The sequence below is a fragment of the Bicyclus anynana genome, chromosome 2 (assembly GCF_947172395.1).
Source record: "Bicyclus anynana chromosome 2, ilBicAnyn1.1, whole genome shotgun sequence".
Classification (NCBI taxonomy): domain Eukaryota; kingdom Metazoa; phylum Arthropoda; class Insecta; order Lepidoptera; family Nymphalidae; genus Bicyclus; species Bicyclus anynana.
In genome coordinates this window covers 1,770,408-1,791,474 of record NC_069084.1, presented here as the reverse complement: position 1 = coordinate 1,791,474, position 21,067 = coordinate 1,770,408, and the positions used below count along the sequence as shown (strand labels likewise).

The 21,067-nt window shown below is 38.4% G+C and overlaps 1 protein-coding gene across 1 annotated transcript; it reads right to left on the bottom strand.

The window, feature by feature from the left end:
* Positions 1–16,119: 16,119 nt before the first annotated feature.
* Positions 16,120–20,720, bottom strand: LOC112047875 (la-related protein 6). The gene has a single exon (XM_024085157.2). It carries the CDS (start codon positions 20,559–20,561, stop codon positions 19,347–19,349), a length of 1,215 nt encoding a protein of 404 aa, XP_023940925.1. The 5' UTR covers positions 20,562–20,720; the 3' UTR covers positions 16,120–19,346.
* Positions 20,721–21,067: the final 347 nt, after the last annotated feature.

The window sequence follows — 21,067 nt, the reverse complement described above, 5'->3', positions numbered from 1 at the left end:
AACATTTTTGAAACAATTATATTTCACTCTTTTTACCAAGATAGTTGAAACAAAACCAAAGTCACCGACATAGCTCAACGAGTTGCGAAGCTGAAGAGCCGATGGACGTTGGGGTTCCAAAGTGCTGGATAGGCTACCCCGCACTAGAAAGCGCAGTGTTGGTCGACCCCCCCACCCGGTGGACTGACGACATCAAGCGAGCAGGGATACGCTGGATGCAAGCGGCTCAGTACCGTGATGTTTGGAAGTATCTACAAGATAGTTTAATAAAAATATTTTTATGTATTAGAAGAGCGTATTGCGCACTCTATAGCAGGTGCAATAGCACGCCTACTTTTGGCTAAAATTCTGTGTCTATTTGTCAAGAGTCAAAACGGACTATTTATGATCAAAGAGGCAATTAGGGAACTATATTTTCTTGACTAGTAGTATAAGATCCGTGATAGCCCAGTGGATATGGCCTCTGCTTTTGATTCGGAGGGCGTAGGTTCGAATCCGGTCAGAGGCATACACCTCCAACTTTTCAGTTATGTGCATTTTAAGAAATTAAATACGTGTCTCAAACGGTGAAGAAAAAAACATCGCAAGGAAACCTGCTTAAAAAGTACATAATTATGAGAATTTCCTTTATACTCTGAGTGTGTGCGAAGTCTGCGAATGGGCCAGCATAATGATGGACTATTGGCTGCTTCATCATTATCATCATTATCAACCCATATCCGGCACACTGCTGAGCTCGAGTCTCCTCTCAGAATGAGAGGGGTTAAGCCAATAATCCACCACGCCGGCTCAATGCGGGCTTCACTATTGGCTTAACCCCTCGCATTCTGAGAGGAGGCTCGTGCTCAACAGTGAGCCGATTAAGGGTTGTTATAACTTTCTAGAACCTGACTACAGTCGAACGAAGTAATTTATCTTCAAAACTTCCCAAGTTCTTTGTAGATGTCGACCTTTTACAAACCTTGACACTCGCGCGTCGTGATGCGATCACAATGAAATAGTATAGCGCACAAACTGATTGTAATGCCGCTTGATTGAGAGCTTCGCGAGATTGAAAATATTTATTAAACATGTCCGACTGTCAGAACTGCAAATTGTTCGTCTATATGGTTGAAGACGTCCGCCAAGGTCAAGTCCTAACTAATATCTTCTTTCTTTAAATGAATGTATATAAAATTAAAAATAAACTAATTGTTGTTTACTGTCTATCGAAGATTCTGTGATGCAGTAAGTAATGCTGTGATTTTTAACTGAGAGCTCCTGGGTTCGATTTAATTTCGAGTCAATTTACTCGTCACGGTATACTCCGTCACAAAAAGCTCAATCTATTACCGTATTTAGTTTGCAACTTCAAGTACTTACTCACCGTCTTTCTACTCGTATAACAATCTAAAAGTACTAACAAAAGTATTGGCGTTCAATCGAACTATTGTTCTAACTATTCGTAAAAGAAATTTGAATTTAATTTTTTCATTTATACCGTTATCAGTTAAGAACTGAGTTAATTCGCTAGCTATCTAATAATTAATATTAATAACACGCAATAGAAAATGGGTTATCAGAAGACTGTGGTTTTTATAATGGAAAAGCAATTAAATAGTAAATAGCTATCGTTTGTCTTATTAGAATTATAACTATTATGTCTTTTTAACTATCTCGTTGGTGTATTGGTTAACCCTTTTAACTGCTGGTCATTTTGACGGCCTCCGTGGCGCAGTGGTATGCGCAGTGGATTTACAAATGGAGGTCCTGGGTTCGATCTTCGGCTGGGCGGATTGAGGTTTTATTAATCGGTCCAGGTCTAAACCTGCTCGCACCTAGTCATCCGCCTCGCGTATTTTGTATAGCGATTCATAAATATCGTTTTTCTAATTGTAGTTTTTTTAATATGGCCATGATATACCATTTTGGCTTTTGATGAGCCCTTGATACCCATATCGCAATATTAAAAAAAAACTTTTTTTCCACCTCGAGTCTATAGCGTCTCACAGATGTCGTGTTGGGTTTTTTTAAACTTTACCTATCTAAGAACACTTAGGTTATTAAGACATATCTAACGATGTCTTAATTACGTAATTCCGTTCAGCGACTTGGAAGATATGAGGTAATAAAGAATACCCTTTTTGCAGTAGGGTAATAAAAAAACGCATCTTAACAGTTTATAAACCTCATTTCGCATACTTTTTAGTTCTTACAATTAAAGAAACTCTAAGCCTCATTTTGAATTTGCTTACGACTCTGTATTCTTGACTATTTGATGATTCTTCCTAGACCATGTATCTTAAACACCACACAAGTCACGCCTTTCGTCATCTCAGGCGCGAAAAATTGAGTAATAATATAATTAACGTAGAATGCACCGATTATTTAATTAATCGGTTAAAAGTTAACTCAACCGTAGCGCATTATATAACAAATTACATTGCACGTAACCTGCGTGCTATTTACCGTTCATTATTATACTTTAATTACTTTTGCTTAATCTTTTTTTCATGGTTTGCGCACGCTCACTATGGGCCTCATAAGAAGGTTCAGAGCCATTCAGTAGGTGATGGAGCGGGATGTGCTTGGGGTAGGTATTTCTGCATGGTCGAATCAGAAAAGAAGAGATTTGCAGAAGAACCAAACCCACTGAAATAGCTCAACGAGTCGAATTACATTTAGTCGGAGGTCCTGAGTTTGATCCCCGGCTGGGCCGATTGGGGTTTTCTTAATTGGTCCAGGTACGGCTGGGAGGCTTCGGCCGTGGCTAGTTACCGTCCTACCGGCAAAGACGTACGACCAAGCGATTCAGCGTTCCGGTACGATGTCGTGTAAAAACCGAAAGAGTATGGTTTGTTATTCTCCTCCTTACAAGTCAGCCCGCTTTTATCTTAGATCATTAGCATCATTACTTACCATCAAGTGTGGCCATGGGCAGGACACATACTTCTAGAGCCGATGCGATGGTCCGAAAGTGCTGGAATGGCGACCCCTCACAGGAAACCGCAGTTAGTAGCAGAGTTGGTCGACACCTGAATGGACCAATGACATCAAGCGAAAGGGAACCTTTAGGCAATTCTTGGGCCTTTTTTCATGAGGTATGTACCTAAATGCAATCCGATTACAAGAACTAAACAACTGGTTCTTTTGAATTATCTATTAGAGTGTTTAGATTCTTATTTACATTCAATTGAAAGATTAGAAACTTATCTAAGTAAGTACCTACCTAGTAGATTATTCGCGGAGAAATTGTAATGGGTACCATCTTATCGAGTGTTTATAAACTTACACTGCAGTTATTAATATTATCTGCACTTATAAAGGCATAACATAAAACGCACTTGGAATAATCTAAAATGTATAACTTAGCCCATGTACAACACAACTATAGTAGATGCCACGTGAAACGAACGCTGTCTGATGATAAAAGCAATAGAAATCAAGAAATAATACAATGTTGTTTGTATTGAATAAAACCAAATATACGTCATCGTTATAATCAGCCTATTTTACGACCCATTACAGGGCTAGGGCGATTACAGGGCTTGAACTCATTAGAGGAGAATTTTAACTGAAAATTTTTTAGAAGAAAGATTAAGTTCTCTCATGTAGCCCGAAACCACGTAGACTAACTAATATACCAGCCAGGCAGTTAAACCGAAATATTACTTTGCACAAAATATTGTTTTCTTAATTTTGCTACATAAAATTTAACAACTTTTATGTCTTTAAAATACGATCAACTTTTTCTTTCCTCTCGAACTAAGTGAAAATGATTTCGTGGACTGGATACAATAGTCCTCTTAACCTTGGCGCTTTTGAAGCTTACCTACCTACGGCAAATCTGACATCCGGTTCAACCGTGTTCTGAATTTCTGTGTTAAACGATTTATTTGTTGATAATGGTACCTATCGTCGTTGAATAAAAAAAAATATCACAGTTAAAAGTAGTGTTTGTTTTTCTAATAATATAGGCTTTTTTCCATCGCGGAAATGCAGCCAGTATTCTGGCTTCAGCCTAAGTTTATGCAGCCAGGTTCTAACGGCTATTAGCATAAGTTAGTTTAAGTTTCTTAATGTATTCTTTTTCAGTGTTCCTTTTACGCAACACGAGCTACATGTGTTAATATCAAAAGGTTATAATTTTATTGGCAATGAAATCTTAGACTAACGGCCGTATTATTGCAAAATCGAAAGCTACGTAAATCTAATTGGACAAATGTTTATCGTTCCTATGATAATCCTTAAAATTAATTATTTTTATGTAGTAGCAGTTAAAGGAACATAGTAGGTATACGATGTGTAAGTACAATGTTTATACAACTCGACAATTATGTGGGTCTAAATTAACGGACTTACAAAAAAAATGCATACTTAAAGTACAATTACTAGGTATAACTTACAAAAAAAATATATACTTATAGTACTTAATACGAGTAGTTCCAGTCAGTAAAATTACAAGTGCAACTGTCACTAAAATGTCAATTTACTGACTGGAATTAAATAAGTAAGATTAATCGTATGTATGACTAGCTGACGCCGCGCGGTTTTACCCGCGTGGTTCCCGTTTCCGTAGTCAAACGGAGATAATTTATAGCCTATAGACTTCCTTAATAAATGGGCTATCTAATACTAAAAGAATTTTTCAAATCGGACCAGTAGTTCCTGAGATTAGCGCGTACAATCAAACAAACAAACAAATAAACTCTTCAGCTTTATATGTTAAGTATAGAAGTGTAGATTATTAATTCCAGTCAGTAAAATTTTAATAAAAAAAATTCAACCGACTTCCAAGTCAAAAAATAACTTTAACTAAAAAGCAAAAAATAACATCCTACCTATGTGCTACCTTCTGATCAGTTTGAAGGCGGTGCCAAGCCAGTGATGTTTTAATTAAACACGTTTTAACTAGAAAATTTATGTGGTTCTTTCAGAAACAGCTTTAATTAAAACACGACACTGGCTTGGCACCGCCTTCAAACTGATCAGAAGGTAGCACATAGGTAGGATGTTATTTTTTGCTTTTTAGTTAAAGTTATTTTTTGACTTGGAAGTCGGTTGAATTTTTTTTATTAAAATTTTTATTTTTTTATTTTTAGTGTTAGCACACCTACTGCGTGTGTACAGTCACAACCTATCTAAGTGGAAAGTTCTTATCAATACAAAATTATCAAGTCCAAACACAAGGTAGCTACTGTGAGCCGTCGAGGAGTTCTCTTCACTGTCCCTCGTCTTCATCATCAGACCCTTAATACAGTCACAATCCATCTAGGTGGAAAGCTCTCATCAATACAAATTTATCAAGTCCAAACACAAGGTAGCTACTGTGAACCGTCGAGGAGTTCTCTTCACTGTCCCTCGTCTTCATCACCAGACCCTTAATACAGTCACAATCCATCTAGGTGGAAAGTTCTCATCAATACAAATTTATCAAGTCCAAACACGAGGTAGCTACTGTGAACCGTCGAGGAGTTCTCTTCACTGTCCCTCGTCTTCATCACCAGACCCTTAATACAGTCACAATCCATCTAGGTGGAAAGTTCTCATCAATACAAATTTATCAAGTCCAAACACGAGGTAGCTACTGTGAACCGTCGAGGAGTTCTCTTCACTGTCCCTCGTCTTCATCACCAGACCCTTAATACAGTCACAACCCATATAGGTGGAAAGTACTCATCAATACAAATTAATCAAGCCCAAACAAAAGGTGACTGCTGTAAATCGTTGACGAGTTCCATCGTCTGTGTTTCGGCTCCATCATCAGACCAACTCCAAACCTTCATAAAATTGTAGTGGTTTAAAATATCTTATGGAAACACTAACAAACGCACTAGCCGTCTCTACAACTTTCGAAAGTTCCCCTCAATTTCTCCAGGATGCCATCATCAGATCCTGACATGAAAAAAATGGGACCACCCTGGAAGTAAACCCTTCAAAACAAAAAAAGAATTTTCAAAATCGGTCCATAATTGACGAAATTATCGCTGGACATACATAAAAAAAAAAAAAAAAAAAACATACATACAGCCGAACGTAGAACCTCCTCCTTTTTGGAAGTCGGTTAAAAATGACATTTCAGTGACAGTTGCACTTGTCATTTTTACTGACTGTAATTAATAATCGTACTATAAACAATACACACATCTAGCCCCTAAGTAAGCGAAAAAAAGGAGCAGGTTCTACGTTCGGCTGTATATTTGGTATCTCTCGTCATTCTTTTATCCGCTCTGAACACGAGGCCTATAACTGCTCAGTGTACAGAAAATATATCTTAGTGGGTAGGTATTATACCTGGATAATTCGACATAATGCAACTTCAGTTTCTATTAAGTTAAATTAAATAAGTTTAGCTTGGATTATACTTCAATGTATTTGACTGGTTGAGTTAAGCTTTTTTCAGGGCGACGTGTTTGGAACCATTTTAAGCTAAACACTCTACTTATAACGGATATTTTATAATAAACTAATTTTATATGAAATATTTGTTGTTATGTCATGATTACAGTAGCTATGTATGAAATATAACTAATTAATGTTGCCAAGGAACCTTGTAATGTAAAAAATATACATTTCAAATGATGTTAATTATTACAGATGTTAATCATTAACATTAACGCTATATAATTAAGAGAGCTGTTTAAAATAAATGATTTATTATGTCTTTAATTTATTTATTACAATATCATGACTAATAAATGATTTAAAAACATAGACTTCTTAAAAAGCAACTGCTGGGTTCCTCTTAAAACCGAACAGTAGAGTATTAAACAACAAAAACCAACAGTTAGAATTGACTTTATAAAAGATGCTTGTAAAATAGGTAAGCATAATATTTATACCTATACTAATATTATAAAGAGGAAATATTTGTATTTATTAATGAAGAAATATTTGTTTATTTGCTTGTTATCATTGTATAGGCTTTAAAACTACTGAACCGATTTGAAAAATTCTTTCATCGTTGGGAAGCTGCACTATCCCCGAGTCCATGATAGCCCAGTGCCTCCGATTGGAGTAGGGAGGGTGTAGGTTCGATTTCGGCCCGGGGAATACACCTCCAACTTTTCAGTTGTGTGCATTTTAATAAAATTAAATATCACGTGTCTCAAACGGTGAAGGAAAAACATAGCGAGGAAACCTGCATACCAGAGAATTTTCTTAATTGTCTGCGCGTGTGAAGTCTGCCAATCCGCATTGGGCCAACGTAGTGGCCTAACCCCTACTCATCCTGAGAAGAGACTCGAGCTCAACAGTGAGCCGAATATGGGTTGATAATGATGATGATGACTGTCCCTGAGTGCCATAGCTATAGGGTATATTTTATCACCGCATTCCTATGATAACGGGAACCGCACGGCTGAAACCGTATTAAATTATAGTGTGTTTTTTCTTGTGCAAAAAAATTTGTAATCCATTGTGAACCTGAGTTCAGTGGCATGCACAAGGTTTTTAACTAGGATAAGCAAAAAACGTTACCATTTCAAAATAGTTTTAAATAACATTTTTATAGTTGCCTACATAGTTTTAAAATTACATTTATAAATAAATACAAGTTCGTAATGCGTTCTCTTGGTTAAGCAGTGTATGTTTTCATCTATGAAGTGTATGATAACCATCAGACGTAGTCGTAATCAAATAAAAAAAAATGGGACTCCCCTGGAAGTATACCTTTCCAAACGAGAATTTTCAAAATCGGCCCACAAATGATGGAAATATCGCTGGACATACTTTAAAAAAGAAAAACATACATACAGCCGAACGTAGAACCTCCTCCTTTTTGGAAGTCGGTTAAAAAAATATGAATTTGATCCGATAAAGTACAGTTTTCAATTGTCCATCCGCTGACGTGTTACTCCGACTTTTGGTACGATTTCACGCACCCTAATCACGACTTACGTAATTTAAATGTGTGTAACAAATTACCTTACATAATTGGTCTTACATAAATAACTGCTATTGTTGATTCAATAGAAGTGCGATCAAAATAGATATATTCGTTTTTTGGGCCTCTGCGTTAAGAATAAATGTAATTATTGTATTAAATTAGTTTTTTACATCACAATGGAATTATTTTGTTTGTTTTGGTGTAACTTGGCTTAAGGCATTGATCAGTGTTATTCTATGCCTGAGAGTCAATTTAATGAGGCAATTTAATAATAAATAACTCTCAAATCTATCATCTATATACTTTTTTCATTTTAAAGAAATATAGCCTCATTTGAATTTCCGCAAAGTAGCTTCCTTCACTCCGAAGAAGACAAGCTTGCTGTCGACAAAAATAAGATTTTTTATTTAAGAATATTTACCACATATTTTCTTATTAATATGATCAATATTCATATTAAAACAAGGCTTTGTTACGAATAGAAGATAGAGGAATTAAGAAAATTCTCAGGTATGCAGGTTTCCTCACGATGTTATTCCTTCACCGTTTGAGACACGTGATATTTAATTTCGACCGGACCGGATTCCTACGCTATCCGAATCGAAGGCAGAGGTCATATCCACTGGGCTATCACGACTCTAAAACTCAACTGAACTTAGCCATTAATTAATTGTACCTATAGGTATACTTAAACAATACAGTTACGGTCTGAAGTTTATAAGTAACTAATTAACGCAACCTTACAGCCGACAGATAATTTTTACTTCAGATCATTAACTCTAAATCTGATACATTATTTATAAGTCAGCATCAATTTGTATTTATTAGAACTACATTAACGCAGTGGCTTATGCAAATTGTACTTGTTTCTTGTGATTTCTAGAACATTTCTTCATTTTTACAAGAAACTAGATAGATTTATCGAATTTATTTAAGAAATCTAATTTTTTTATAATAAAAAAACATACATACAGCCGAACGTAGAACCTCCTTTGAACCTTTTTGGAAGTCGGTTAAAAATATAAATCATCTTAATCTATTATCAATGTGAATTAGGAAGAACCTATTAAAATCAAATAAACTGAGAAATGTCATCTACCTACTACTGCAGGGCTAGCACGGGCAAGGGAGAAATTTATCCACGGGGAGAGGATAAAACGTTTATCCCCCACACTCGTTTTATCCACTCACCGCGCATGGGCACGTCGGTGGATATAATATCCCCGGTGGATAAACGGAGGGAAAGACTTGTCAACCCATTTGTATATATCTTATAAATTGGCATTAGGTATATTAATAGTCCGAAATAAACGTAAATTTGATAATATTTGGTTTTTTTGTGCATATTATTTATCTGTTTTCTGTTGGCATTGTTTTGTTTGGTGATTGTTTTTTGCGGTGGTTTGTAGTAGGTATCTATAGTATCTATCATACTAGCGGACCCGGTCAAGCTTCGTTTTGACATAAGTGCACTTGTTCTCTATCCCTACTCTACCCTTCTTTACCTCTACCCCTACCCTACCACTGCCCTACCCCTACCCTACCCCTACCCTACCCCTACCCTACCCCTACCCTACCCCTACCCTACCCCTGCCCTACCCCTACCCTACCCCTGCCCTATCCCACCCCTACCCCAACCCTACCCCAACCCTCCCCCTACCCCCTCCCCCTCCCCCACCCCTACACCAACCCTACCCCCCCAACCCCCACCCCCCCTACACCACCCCCACCCCCCCTACACCACCCCTACCCCACCCCTAACCCCCCCCCCTCCCCCACCCCTAAACCAACCCTCCCCACCCCCTCTCCACCCCCCCTCCACCCCCTTGGGTGGTGAGTCTAAGCTTCAACCCCTGTAGCCAAGTGGCAGGTCGAATCTCTCTTTCTACGATCGCAAACGCTTCGAAAACTAGAAAAATGTATGGGAATGACAGATCTTGATCACGTGACCTGTCGATAGCAAATGTCAGTCCCATACATTTTTCCAGTTTTCGAAGCGTTTGCGATCGTAGAAAGAGAATCGACGTGCCACTTGGCTACAGGGGCCGATCCCCATTCATACAAGGAGGGAATTAAATCACAAGAATACCGTAGACGTGTATCATAAATTTTCAGAAATCCAATTCTGTACATGCATACATATTCCTTATTTTTAACCGACATCAAAAAAAGGAGGAAGTTCTCAATTCGTCGGACTCTTTTTTTTCTCCATAATATCTTATCTATACTAATATTATAAAGCTAAAGAGTTTGTTTGTTTGTTTGTTTGTTTGATTGATTGAACGCGTTAATCTCAGGAACTACTGGTCCGATTTGAAAAATTCTTTCGGTGTTCGATAGCCCATTTATCGAGGAAGGCTATATATTATCCCTGTATTCTTACTGGAACGGGAACCACGCGGGTGAAACCGCGCGACGTCAGCTAGTGAGAACAAGAAGACCGAAGACGTGATCTAACTTTTCTCACGAATTTTCAGAAATCCAATTCTGTACATGCATACATATTCGTTATTTTTAACCTACATCAAAAAAAGGAGGAAGTTCTCAATTCGTCGGAATCTTTTTTTTTCACCATAATATCTTATGAGAATATATAACCCTAAAATACTCGTATGAGTATAATTTATGTTAGGGTGTGGCATGACTTAACTACGTACAATGAATGATTTATTGATTTGAGATATCTCCCAGTGCTCACAGATTATGGACAACAGTTGTAAACTTGACCCAAATATCCGCAGGTTTCAATCGATTGCAATACTAACTATTCAACCACTTAAAAAGTTAGTTGAAGTGTTTGCCAATTAATTTTGTCTGGTTTTTAATTTTGAATAGATCGTTGCCAAAGGTGCCAAAGGTAAGGTTGCCAAAATTATTATGGTAGAAAGTATCAGGGTCTTATTATATTTAAGTAATCTTTGTAAACCTGCTTTCTGATGAATAACTAAATTATTATATTATATTATTAAGGTTTAAAACCGTCGAACCTAAAACTAATCGTACAGTGTGGTACAGTCTAGACAATTTAGATTTTATTTAGGTACTATACATTACTAGCGGATCCGATCGAGTTTCGCTGTGATTTATGTGCACTTTCTTCTACCTACCCTACTCCTATTCTAACCCTACCACTTCCCTACTTTACCGCTACCCTTTCCTCCCCTACCTTAGGGGAAATATATATCAGCGCATGAATAAATCTAAAAAAACTGGACCAATCGGTACGTTAAACCGATTAACGGTAGTTTTTGGAGTGGTTACAAGCCACGAGCTATGCCTAACAAGTTTAGACTTGATCTAATTTAGAAAATATAAATCGCAAACTGGCTTAACGTAGGAATAGAACCCAGGATCTTTAAATTAAAACCACAGCAGTACCAACTATGCAAGAGAGATCGTTGAATCGAATCGAGTTTCTTGTTTGTCAAATAAAAAACTATTTAAGTAATAAATTACTTAAAACCCAACTAATTACGAATATTACGAGAAACAAATATTTCCGTAAACAAGTGAGGAGGTTCCTTATTTGTGACAATGTTTGTTGTTTCTTACAATTTTTCTACATTTTCCAGTTATGCTAAATTTATTACGAATAGTCGGAATGATGATATTCCGACTATCTATACTTATAATAAATCTGTAGAGAGGTCAATTCTGTACATGAAATATATTTCCAAAATAACTATCAGGGGGTGATTAGTGATCGATACTGATGCCAAAAATGCAATCAGTAAAATTTTTGTCTGTCTGTCTGTCTGTCTGTCTGTCTGTCTGTATGTTCTTTATAGAAACAAAAACTACTGGACGGATTTTAACGAAACTTGGTACAATTATTCAACATAATCCTGGGCAGGTTATAGTATACTTTTCATTACGCTACGATCAATAGGAGCAGAGCAGTGAAAAGAAATGTTGAGAAAACGGGAGAAGTTACTCAATTTTTTAAGCTTACGTCGCGTGTACAGCCTTAATGGTTAAAGCTACATAGAAATCATGTATGACGGAAATGTTCTCCTTAAAATTATCTATAAAAACACAACAGCATATATATGTCTATCTTTTATGGTTGACTCACAATAACACGTGTAACTCCCGATAGCTTAGCAGTTCGGAGCTTTCTGATTATATTTGTCTACCCTTATGTTTATAACACTCATCACTCATCCCTAATAAGAAAGTTAACATTATTACCTATTCAATAAAAAAAGAATCATAAAAATCGGTAAAGAAACACCAAAGTTATACATGAAATACGCTAAGCCATTGCGCGTGAATACTAATTCATGCTTTAAGGACTTTAAGGATTATTTTTGTGTAACGGTTGCAGCGCTCGACGCGACTCGCGGTGGAAGGAATAAATAAAGAAGTGCAGCCTTAATCAGTAGGGTAGGGGTAGGGTAGGGGTAGAGTAGGGGTTGGGTAGGGGTAGTGTAGGGTAGGGGTAGGGGAGTGGTAGGGTAGGGTAGGGGTAGGGTAGTGGTAGGGTAGGGTAGGGGTAGGGTTGGGATAGGGTAGGGTAGGGGTAGGGTAGAGGTAGGGTAGGGTAGGATAGGGGTAGTTGAAAGTTTACAACGACTTTCACGCGGACGAAGTCGCGGGCGTCCGCTAGTTCGTAATAAATTTAGTTATCTATACTAATCTATATCTATACAAATATTATAAAGAGGTAATCTATACTCTATACTAATATTATAAAGAGGTAAAGTTTGTAAGTTTGTAAGTTTGTCACATTTTTTAAATGGGGTAATCTTCGGAACTACTGGTCCGATTTTAAAAATTCTTTCACCAGTAGAATGCTACATTATCGGGGAGTGCTATAGGCTATATTTTATATTGGTATCATATATATTAGCCGAGTTATCACAGTTTTTGTCATAAAGGTCGGACCGAAAATCCTCTTAGGCAGACTTAGTCGCATGCGCTGCCTTAACCATTGTGTAAAATTGAAATTAATGTATGGAGGCTTTATGTATCTTTAAAAGTTCTACAAAAAAGTCCGCGACACCATATACCTATCTTCTATACATTAGCAGATATAGTACCTTTTGTGTTTTAAAAATTATTAATTTTATATACTTAGGTTTGCGTCATTATTTATGCTACTTAACTTAAATCCTTATCAAAATAAATTATTTAATAATCACAAGGATGTTATGGAGATAAGATTTGCCCTTTATAGTATGTTAATTAGTTAAATAGTTTCGGAGATAATACAAAATTTCTAAAAGGCGGAATGCCGTTTATGTTTAAGCGCCAACCGCCAAATTAAGTTGAACTTTCCTCTATAGGTTTCTACGTATTTTATAGGGATCAGCATTTTTGGTTACTAAACTCTATGTAGGCGTTTTATCCATTTACCAATAGATGGCGTTGAGCAAAAACACCATATTTTTGTACGGCGCTAGGGAGATTATGCCGACTACATGATGATCGAAATTGATTGTTCATACATTGGTGTTGGTGGTGTAAAATTTACTTAGATTTTGGCAAGTCGATGTTAATTGTTAATGATTATGTTCTACTTCTAGGCACGTACCACGTAGGTAGTTAAAGTTAGCTAGGTACTGTTTGTCTGACTCGGTCTATTTACGTATTTGCTTTTTAGATTTAGAAATAGAGATTAGAGACATTAGAGGTGAGTCGTACTCGGCGAGAGACATACTTTAAGTTTTAATTTATAGTTTAGATATGTCGTACTTTCTTTGTTTAGGTTCAGGACCAGGTTCAGGTAATCAGGTTTAAACTTTAAATTTAAATAAATAATTTGTAATTTTATTTTATTCGTTTCGTTTCGACTTTCGACTTTCGTCATACGTATTTCGTGTAATTAGTTATTATTTCGTATTCGTTTTATGGTATTATTTCGATTGTTGTGTATATAAATTAATTAAAACTTAGTAAGTGTAATTATAGTGTTTTGTGTTAACTTAATTTTGTAAAAGATATACATACGTAGTCTATACTAATCTATATCTATATCTATACTAATATTATAAAGAGGTAAAGTTTGTAAGTTTGTCACATTTTTTAAATGGGGTAATCTTCGGAACTACTGGTCCGATTTTAAAAATTCTTTCACCAGTAGAATGCTACATTATCGGGGAGTGCTATAGGCTATATTTTATATTAGTATCATATATATCAGCCGAGTTATCACAGTTTTTGTCATACAGGTCGGACTGAAAAGCCTCATAAACAGACTTATTCGCATGCGCTGCCTTAACTATTGTGTAAAATTGAAATTAATGTATGAAGACTTTATGTATCTTTAAAAGTTCTACAAAAAAGTCCGCGACACCATATATCTATCTTCTATATATTAGCAGATATAGTACCTTTTGTGTTTTAAAAATTATTAATTTTATATACCTAGGTTTACGTCATTATTTATACAACTAAACTTTAATCCTTATTAAAATAAATTATTTAATAATCACAAGGATATTATGGAGATAAGATTTGCCCTTTACAGTATGTTAATTACTTAAATAGTTTCGGAGACTGGACCGATTTTGCTAAGGGTAGGAGTAAGATAGAGAAGTTACAGGGTAGGTTAGGGTACGGGTAGGGAAGCGTTGGGGTAGTGTAGGGGTACGGTAGGTTTAGGGCCGGGTTTAGGGTAGTGGTAGGGTCGGGGTAGAGGTAGGGTAGTGGTAGGGTAGAGGTACGGGTAGGATAGGGAAGTGGCAGGGTAGGGGTAGGATAGGCGTGAGATAGGGGTACGGGTGGGATAGGGGTAGGAAAGGGATAGGGTACGGGGAGGGTACGGGGAGGGTACGGGTAGGATTGGGGTAGGGTATAGGTAAGGTAGGGGTAGGGTAGGGGTAGGGTTGGGGCAGTGATAGGGTAGGGGTATGGTAGGGGTAGGGTAGGTTAGGTTAGGTTAAGGGGTAGTAGTAAAATTGACATCGAATTTTACGCAGACGAAGTCGCGGGCGTCCGCTAGTATATTATATATTTGTTAAAAATGATCATTTTAACAAATATATAAGACAAAAATTACCTCTGATCTGACCATAGCCAATAAGACTTTATATATTACCTACGTCGTACGATGATAGATAGATCAAAGTTAGATGTATTTCTAATTTTATTGTCGTGCCAATTTTTCTTTCAAAGCAACGAAAGCAACGGAAGTGAAAAAATCTGCGTAATTTTCTTCAGCTAGTAATCTTAACTTTATCAATACTTTCATTACTTGTTTGAAAAAAGTGAAACTGAGCAAATGAAATGGAAGATGTTGAACTATTTATCAAGTAGTTACTTGTAGATAGTTTACAATAATCTGCAGTAACCGCTTTGCCACTGACGATCACATGGAGCTAAGATTATTTTCCATGCAGGGTTAGGAGTTATCAACGAGCTATCACTACAGTTTGTAGATAAACTACGATGGTTTCACTAAAAACAATTGCACGTGATCATCTGCCCTGAAATGACCTCATAAATACATACCAGCGGACGCCCGCGACTATGTTCGTGTGAAATTCAGTGTATTATAATCCTGCGGGAACCGTGGATTTTTCCGGGATAAAAAGTATGTTCTACTACAAGGTCCGATTTACTTATCTGTACACCAAATTTCATACAGTGGTTTAGTAACAGGCATACAGACATAGAGACAGAGTTATTTTCGCATTTATTATATTAATTTATGTTGATATAGATGGATACGAGTACATAACACATAACAAATTACATTTGATCCTTTCTGGCAGAATTGGTAATGCTATAGTCTATAATAAAAAGGTTCTAGGTTCTGTTCAGGCCAATGTAGGATGTCATATTTCATGCTTAGAACTGATGGAAGATTTCGACCGAGGCTAGTTACGACCCTAAGGGCAAAAATTTTGCGTTCCGGTATAACGCGCGAAGAAATCGTGCGAATTCCATTAATCATAAACATTAGATTGCTTTAGTAAGTATTATGGCTTTTATTGTAGACATACTCAAGAGCTCTCTTAAAGGTTTTCGTTTCTATCTCCGCTCAGTGGATTATTGTCGTGCCCATACTAAGCCTCGCAAGTAGCATTATTACCTACTAAAATATCAGCGTAAGATATTGGTTAATGAAATGCAAGGCTTATTAAAAAAATATACCTAACTAACTCAACGATCATTGGCTCAAATGATTATTTTTTAACCTGTGAAGCAACCCAACTGTCACAGCGTGAGAATCGATCCGTCAAGGTGAACCGGGGTCGGAGAGACCACTTTCCACTACCAAGGTCAGGCTTAATTAAAAAACGGCGTTCTTTAAAAAAGTTATATTTAAAAACCATTATTACAATAGCGAGGAGGACGCAACAGATCCGAGTTTATTGTGCCGGATAAAATTAACATTAACTAAGTACTTACTCGGAAAAATAGCATTATAAAAGCGAATTTCAATACGATAAATACAAAGATGCTAATATATACAGAATACGACAAAATTAACACTTTATAATATTATGGTACAAGAATTAAAAGATGTTACCATGATGATGATTTAGCATAAAACAAATTTGCGTTAAGTATTAAATGCATTAATTGGAGACGTTTAATTTACCGAACATTTAATTTTCGATTTAGCACTTACAAATTTATGTTCAATTCAAATTGCTTACGAAATGTAAGCAAAATGTTATTAACAAAACGGTACAAAACAATAAATCAAATGTTGAAATATATCATTTTATGGAGTAACAAATATAAAAACGATTATAAAAATTATAAAAAAGGTCTCATTAGGGTATTTTGTTGGGTCAACTTTTTCTTTCATAAAGTATATAGGTGCACAGTGCTAAGAACTATCGAGACGACCTTACTAATTTTTTGGACTTCATGTCAAATCTGATTATATTTTAACTATGGAAGATTGTACTTTTGAATTTTTTTACCTATTTACCTATATACATAAAAACTTATAAGGATTCAGATAAAAATTGGCACAAACATAGATTTAACTTGTTTTTTGATATTGACATGGATACTTTTTGGCTCAATTTTACGTGTTATTGGATGAAATGTGATTGATAATATGAGCAAGCAGATTTTGATTTTCAAAGGAAGAATATTTATTGAGTTTTAGTAACATATTTTTGTTTCTTTGAGACCGGACGTATATTTAACGTCGGAAAAATACCGAATTCTGCGCGGATGGAAGCTATCAGACAGTATGAATTGATTTCATTATTGGTAAAGGAAGCGATGTAAACAAATTACGTAATAGTAGTGTATCGAGAGTGTCTATTTTTCCAAGTATACATACCTGAATAGTGGAAAACTCCAATACAATTTTTCTATACAATGTGTCTATATTTTTTGATGCAAGAACAATTAGGTACGGTTTGAACTTACTTCAAGTGGTGATATTTTTGAATCGCCAACATTTATAGAAAAGATTTTCTGAGTAACATTGGTAGTGTATAACACGGTAGTAAAAAACAATACACAACATTTTATACTTTAAAATAACAAGTGTATTTAATCAAGAAAATAAATTGACAGATTGTTGTATAGCTTCTATAAATAGGGTAGAATTAAATAAAGAAACAGCATACCGAATGGAGTAGCATCGCAAACCTACAAGGTTTGTAGAAATATATCAAAATATAATAAGCAACAATTAATAACTGCTTTAAATTTTAGTACTCAAATATTTTCTGTATAATTTAAAGCTAAGGTCATGTTTGGACCTTCTGTTATCTGATGGGTTAGAGGGATAGACCTTGGTGTTTGGAAATCCTTAAATGAGGCCTATGTCCAATTTGCTAACGTCCCAGCTGATAATGTGTCTGGTATTGACAATTATTACTAGTGAGATTACAATCCACTAGAATCTTTAGTTAGACCGTCATTTTCTTAAAAACTCTTAGATGTATAGAGCTTAGGTTCATTACTCTACTATACCCATTAATTACGTAATTAATTGCTACAAACAAAATTTGTGACGCAACTCATCAAAGTACACTTTAACGCAATAAGTTAATACAAATATAAATAAAAATAGTAGGGTAAAACGTACCGCTTGCCTGGCATTGGCAGGGTTATCTTAAAGAGAAATTATTATAGCTTACAGTGTATGATTTGCTGATAACATGTATGTCTAACACAACAATGGATGATCACATTGGTGCCAAGTGCAGTTAACTGATAATGATTACAAAAGGTTATTATTTGTCTTTTGTAACATGATTTTCTTCTTTTTAATTATTAAATAATAATTAACGACAGCCAAAGCTTATTTACAAATTACATTCGCCTGGAATCGAACCAGGTCCTCAGGTTTATTCTCGCATGTAGAACTGGATAAAAGAAGTCGTTATCGAAATATATAGTAAATGATGTTTTAACTTCCAAACTGAAATGTTTTATACGACTCAATTAGCACCAATATGTTATCAAAACGTCAAAACTATTACGAACACTTAGCTTCAAAGAAATTCATATTTCACATGTCAAACTTCTAACATGTGCGGGACAACACAAGACAGATTAGGGTCGATATGACAAGGTTGGGGGGCGGCCAGCTTAGCACCTAAGGCTTTGTGCGTTACGACATCCTCAAATCCTAAGATTAGCCTTAAAACCGAGGCGCTAAGCTACTCGCCCCTCACAGCTATTCTAACGAACTTATAAAAGAATTCCAAACAAGCTTCAGTATATTGCTTACTTATGTAAGTAAGAAACAAGCGCGATACATCGATTATACAATTGAAGAAATGTATCATTGCTATCGAGTAATGAAACACAAAAGAGATTGCTCCGAACGGATAGTACACCTCTCACTGTTGCGCAACGCAATCAAAATCACAACGACTTAAAAATAGTATTATAAAAAAACTTAAATAAAACATGACATGGCGCGACTGACTTAAATTATCTTAATTAATCTTACAGAATGTAAAAGGACGGTTGGTTCGGCGCATTGTGGCATCCCGTAGTGGCAACTGGCAGTGGTGGCAGTTCCGACGAGCGAGCGCGGTGCTGTATGCGTTGGTCGTTATGTAACCGGCGCAGCGGGCATCCATAGTTCGCAATCCAATTTACGCAACGTGCGTCTGCCTCGCCATCACCCACATCTCGCGCCAGATGTTGAGTCTACAAACTTTGCGATGTCGATTTTGTTTTAATGAATTTTGTGCTCACAACTCTGACATACTCGGATGAAAACTCCCCACAGCGCGCGCCCTATCCGCAATAAATACGCGGTAATAAATTACTACATACTAATAAATTACATACGTTACTTAAATATTAAATAGGCCTAACTAAATGAGCTTCGATCACAATCGCCGACGGGCACCGTCGACGTCAACGGCTAGGTAACTTAACTCTCGCTTCACTAACTCTCTACGTGCATTCTTTTACAATAAACTAAGTATCTAACACGCGAACACGAATCGTTTCCTCGTAGATTAAAAACCAGGTGGTCAGAACGTGAAAGGCAGTTATCCAACGTGATTAGAAAGGTGTCACGGTTGGCGGGCGCTTTCTAGCGCGAGTACAACGCGAGGTCCGAGATCCTCCGCTGGCGCGCGGCGGCGTGGAAGCCCCGCGTGCCGTCGGGCACCACGGGCGCGCGCGGCTCGAAGCGCGGCGTGCACGACAGGCGCCGGCCGCCGCACTCCGGGCCCGTCAGCGAGCAGCCCGACAGGCGCCGCGCCAGCCAGCCGTCGCCGCTGCCGGCGCTGCCCGTGCTGGCCTGCGACGCGCGCCGCGAGCCGCAGAAGAACGACACGCCCGAGTCCGAGCTGTGGCTGCACGTCGACGGCCTGCGCGGCACCCACGTCTGGATCTCGGGGGAGCGCGGCGCGAAGAATCCGCTCGAGTTGCGCCTGTAGAACGGCGTGCCGTATCTGTAATCGTACTCGGCCTCCGAGCCGCTGCAGCACGACGAGTACTCGCACTCGTGGCGCCGCGGCGTCGTGCGGCGCACCGGCGTCTTCCTCTTCGGCTCCCGGGGCACTCCGTTCAGCTCGTACACTCTCATGCCTTCCTCGTCCGAGCTCTGCAGGCGCAGCGCGCCTCTCGCGGCCTCGGACTCCGTAAACTCGACTAACGCACACACACAGTTCACCAGGCTGGGATTCTTGTTGAGGAATTGACGGACGTCGGCCGGGACGGGGTTGCCGGGCCTGAGCACCCTGACTAAAGCGATTTCGCCGCAGGTCGCGAAAAGTCTGGACACGTTCTCAACCGAGGGGCGATCGATGGGCATCTTGACGGCCACCACGGTTCTAGAAGGAGTCGTCTCGTCGTACGCCGGCAGCGGCTCGATCCGACGGAGTTTCGTTCCCGGTTCGTTGATCTCCAACTTCGTCGACCGTTTCAACGCTTCGGCCACCACTCGCCAATCCTTGGTCAGGTGTTTGACGCGTTTGAAGCTCGATATCAGCTTGAGGGAGACGTACCCTTCCTTGTTCCGGCGCACGTGTTTGAGGAGGAAGGCGTCCTTGGTGATGTTCGCGTCGGAGAAGTAGAACTCGACCTGGGCCACGATCCGGTTGGCCAGCTCCTCGTCCGGCGGCGTGTAGGGCGGCTCCTGCACGTCCGGCGCGACCTCGCAGCCGGAGTCCTTGCCGCCGCCCGAGCCCGCCTCGGACGCGGAGTCGGACAGGTCGGCGTTGTCGTCGGTGGACGGGCGGCGGTCGGAAGCGATGCCCTCGTCGGGCTCGGGCGCGCCGTGGCCGGGAGGGGTCCCCTCCATGTTGGTAGCGCGTGGGATTACCACTTTAGCATAACAGGAGCGTGTGACTCGCTCGGTAGCGCGGTACGACTGCGAGCGCGCGGCGCGCACGCGACTGTTTTATAATATCGGAGGGATGCGCGGTAAAAGGCGTTCGGAAACGAACGAGATGGCATTGCAGACCAACGCTTGACGCTTTGCGTTAATTACTTAACATGTGTCGGCGAACCGCAGAGAGTTTAGCGCTCACTGGCCAGTGCTGCGGTCGTAGATATCGATGCGTATGCACGCGGTTTAGCGATCTATGCTGCAAACATAATAGACTTGCGTGCGTTGCGCGCGGTGTAATAAATTAGATGAAAACAGAGCGTGTTTTAGTACGCTAATGAAATGCGTCTCTAATTACTTCAGCCCGCTGTGCTGAAATTAGCTTATCACGTTAATTTATGTAGGTAGAAATTTGTGTGTATCACACAATTTTAAATTTCTACTGTTTAACAAAAATGTAGGTCAGCAGGAAATTTTTA

Coding starts and splice junctions, on each gene's coding strand:
- LOC112047875 (XM_024085157.2), bottom strand. CDS start 20,561: ATGGAGGGGACCCCTCCCGGCCACGGCGCGCCCGAGCCCGACGAGGGC.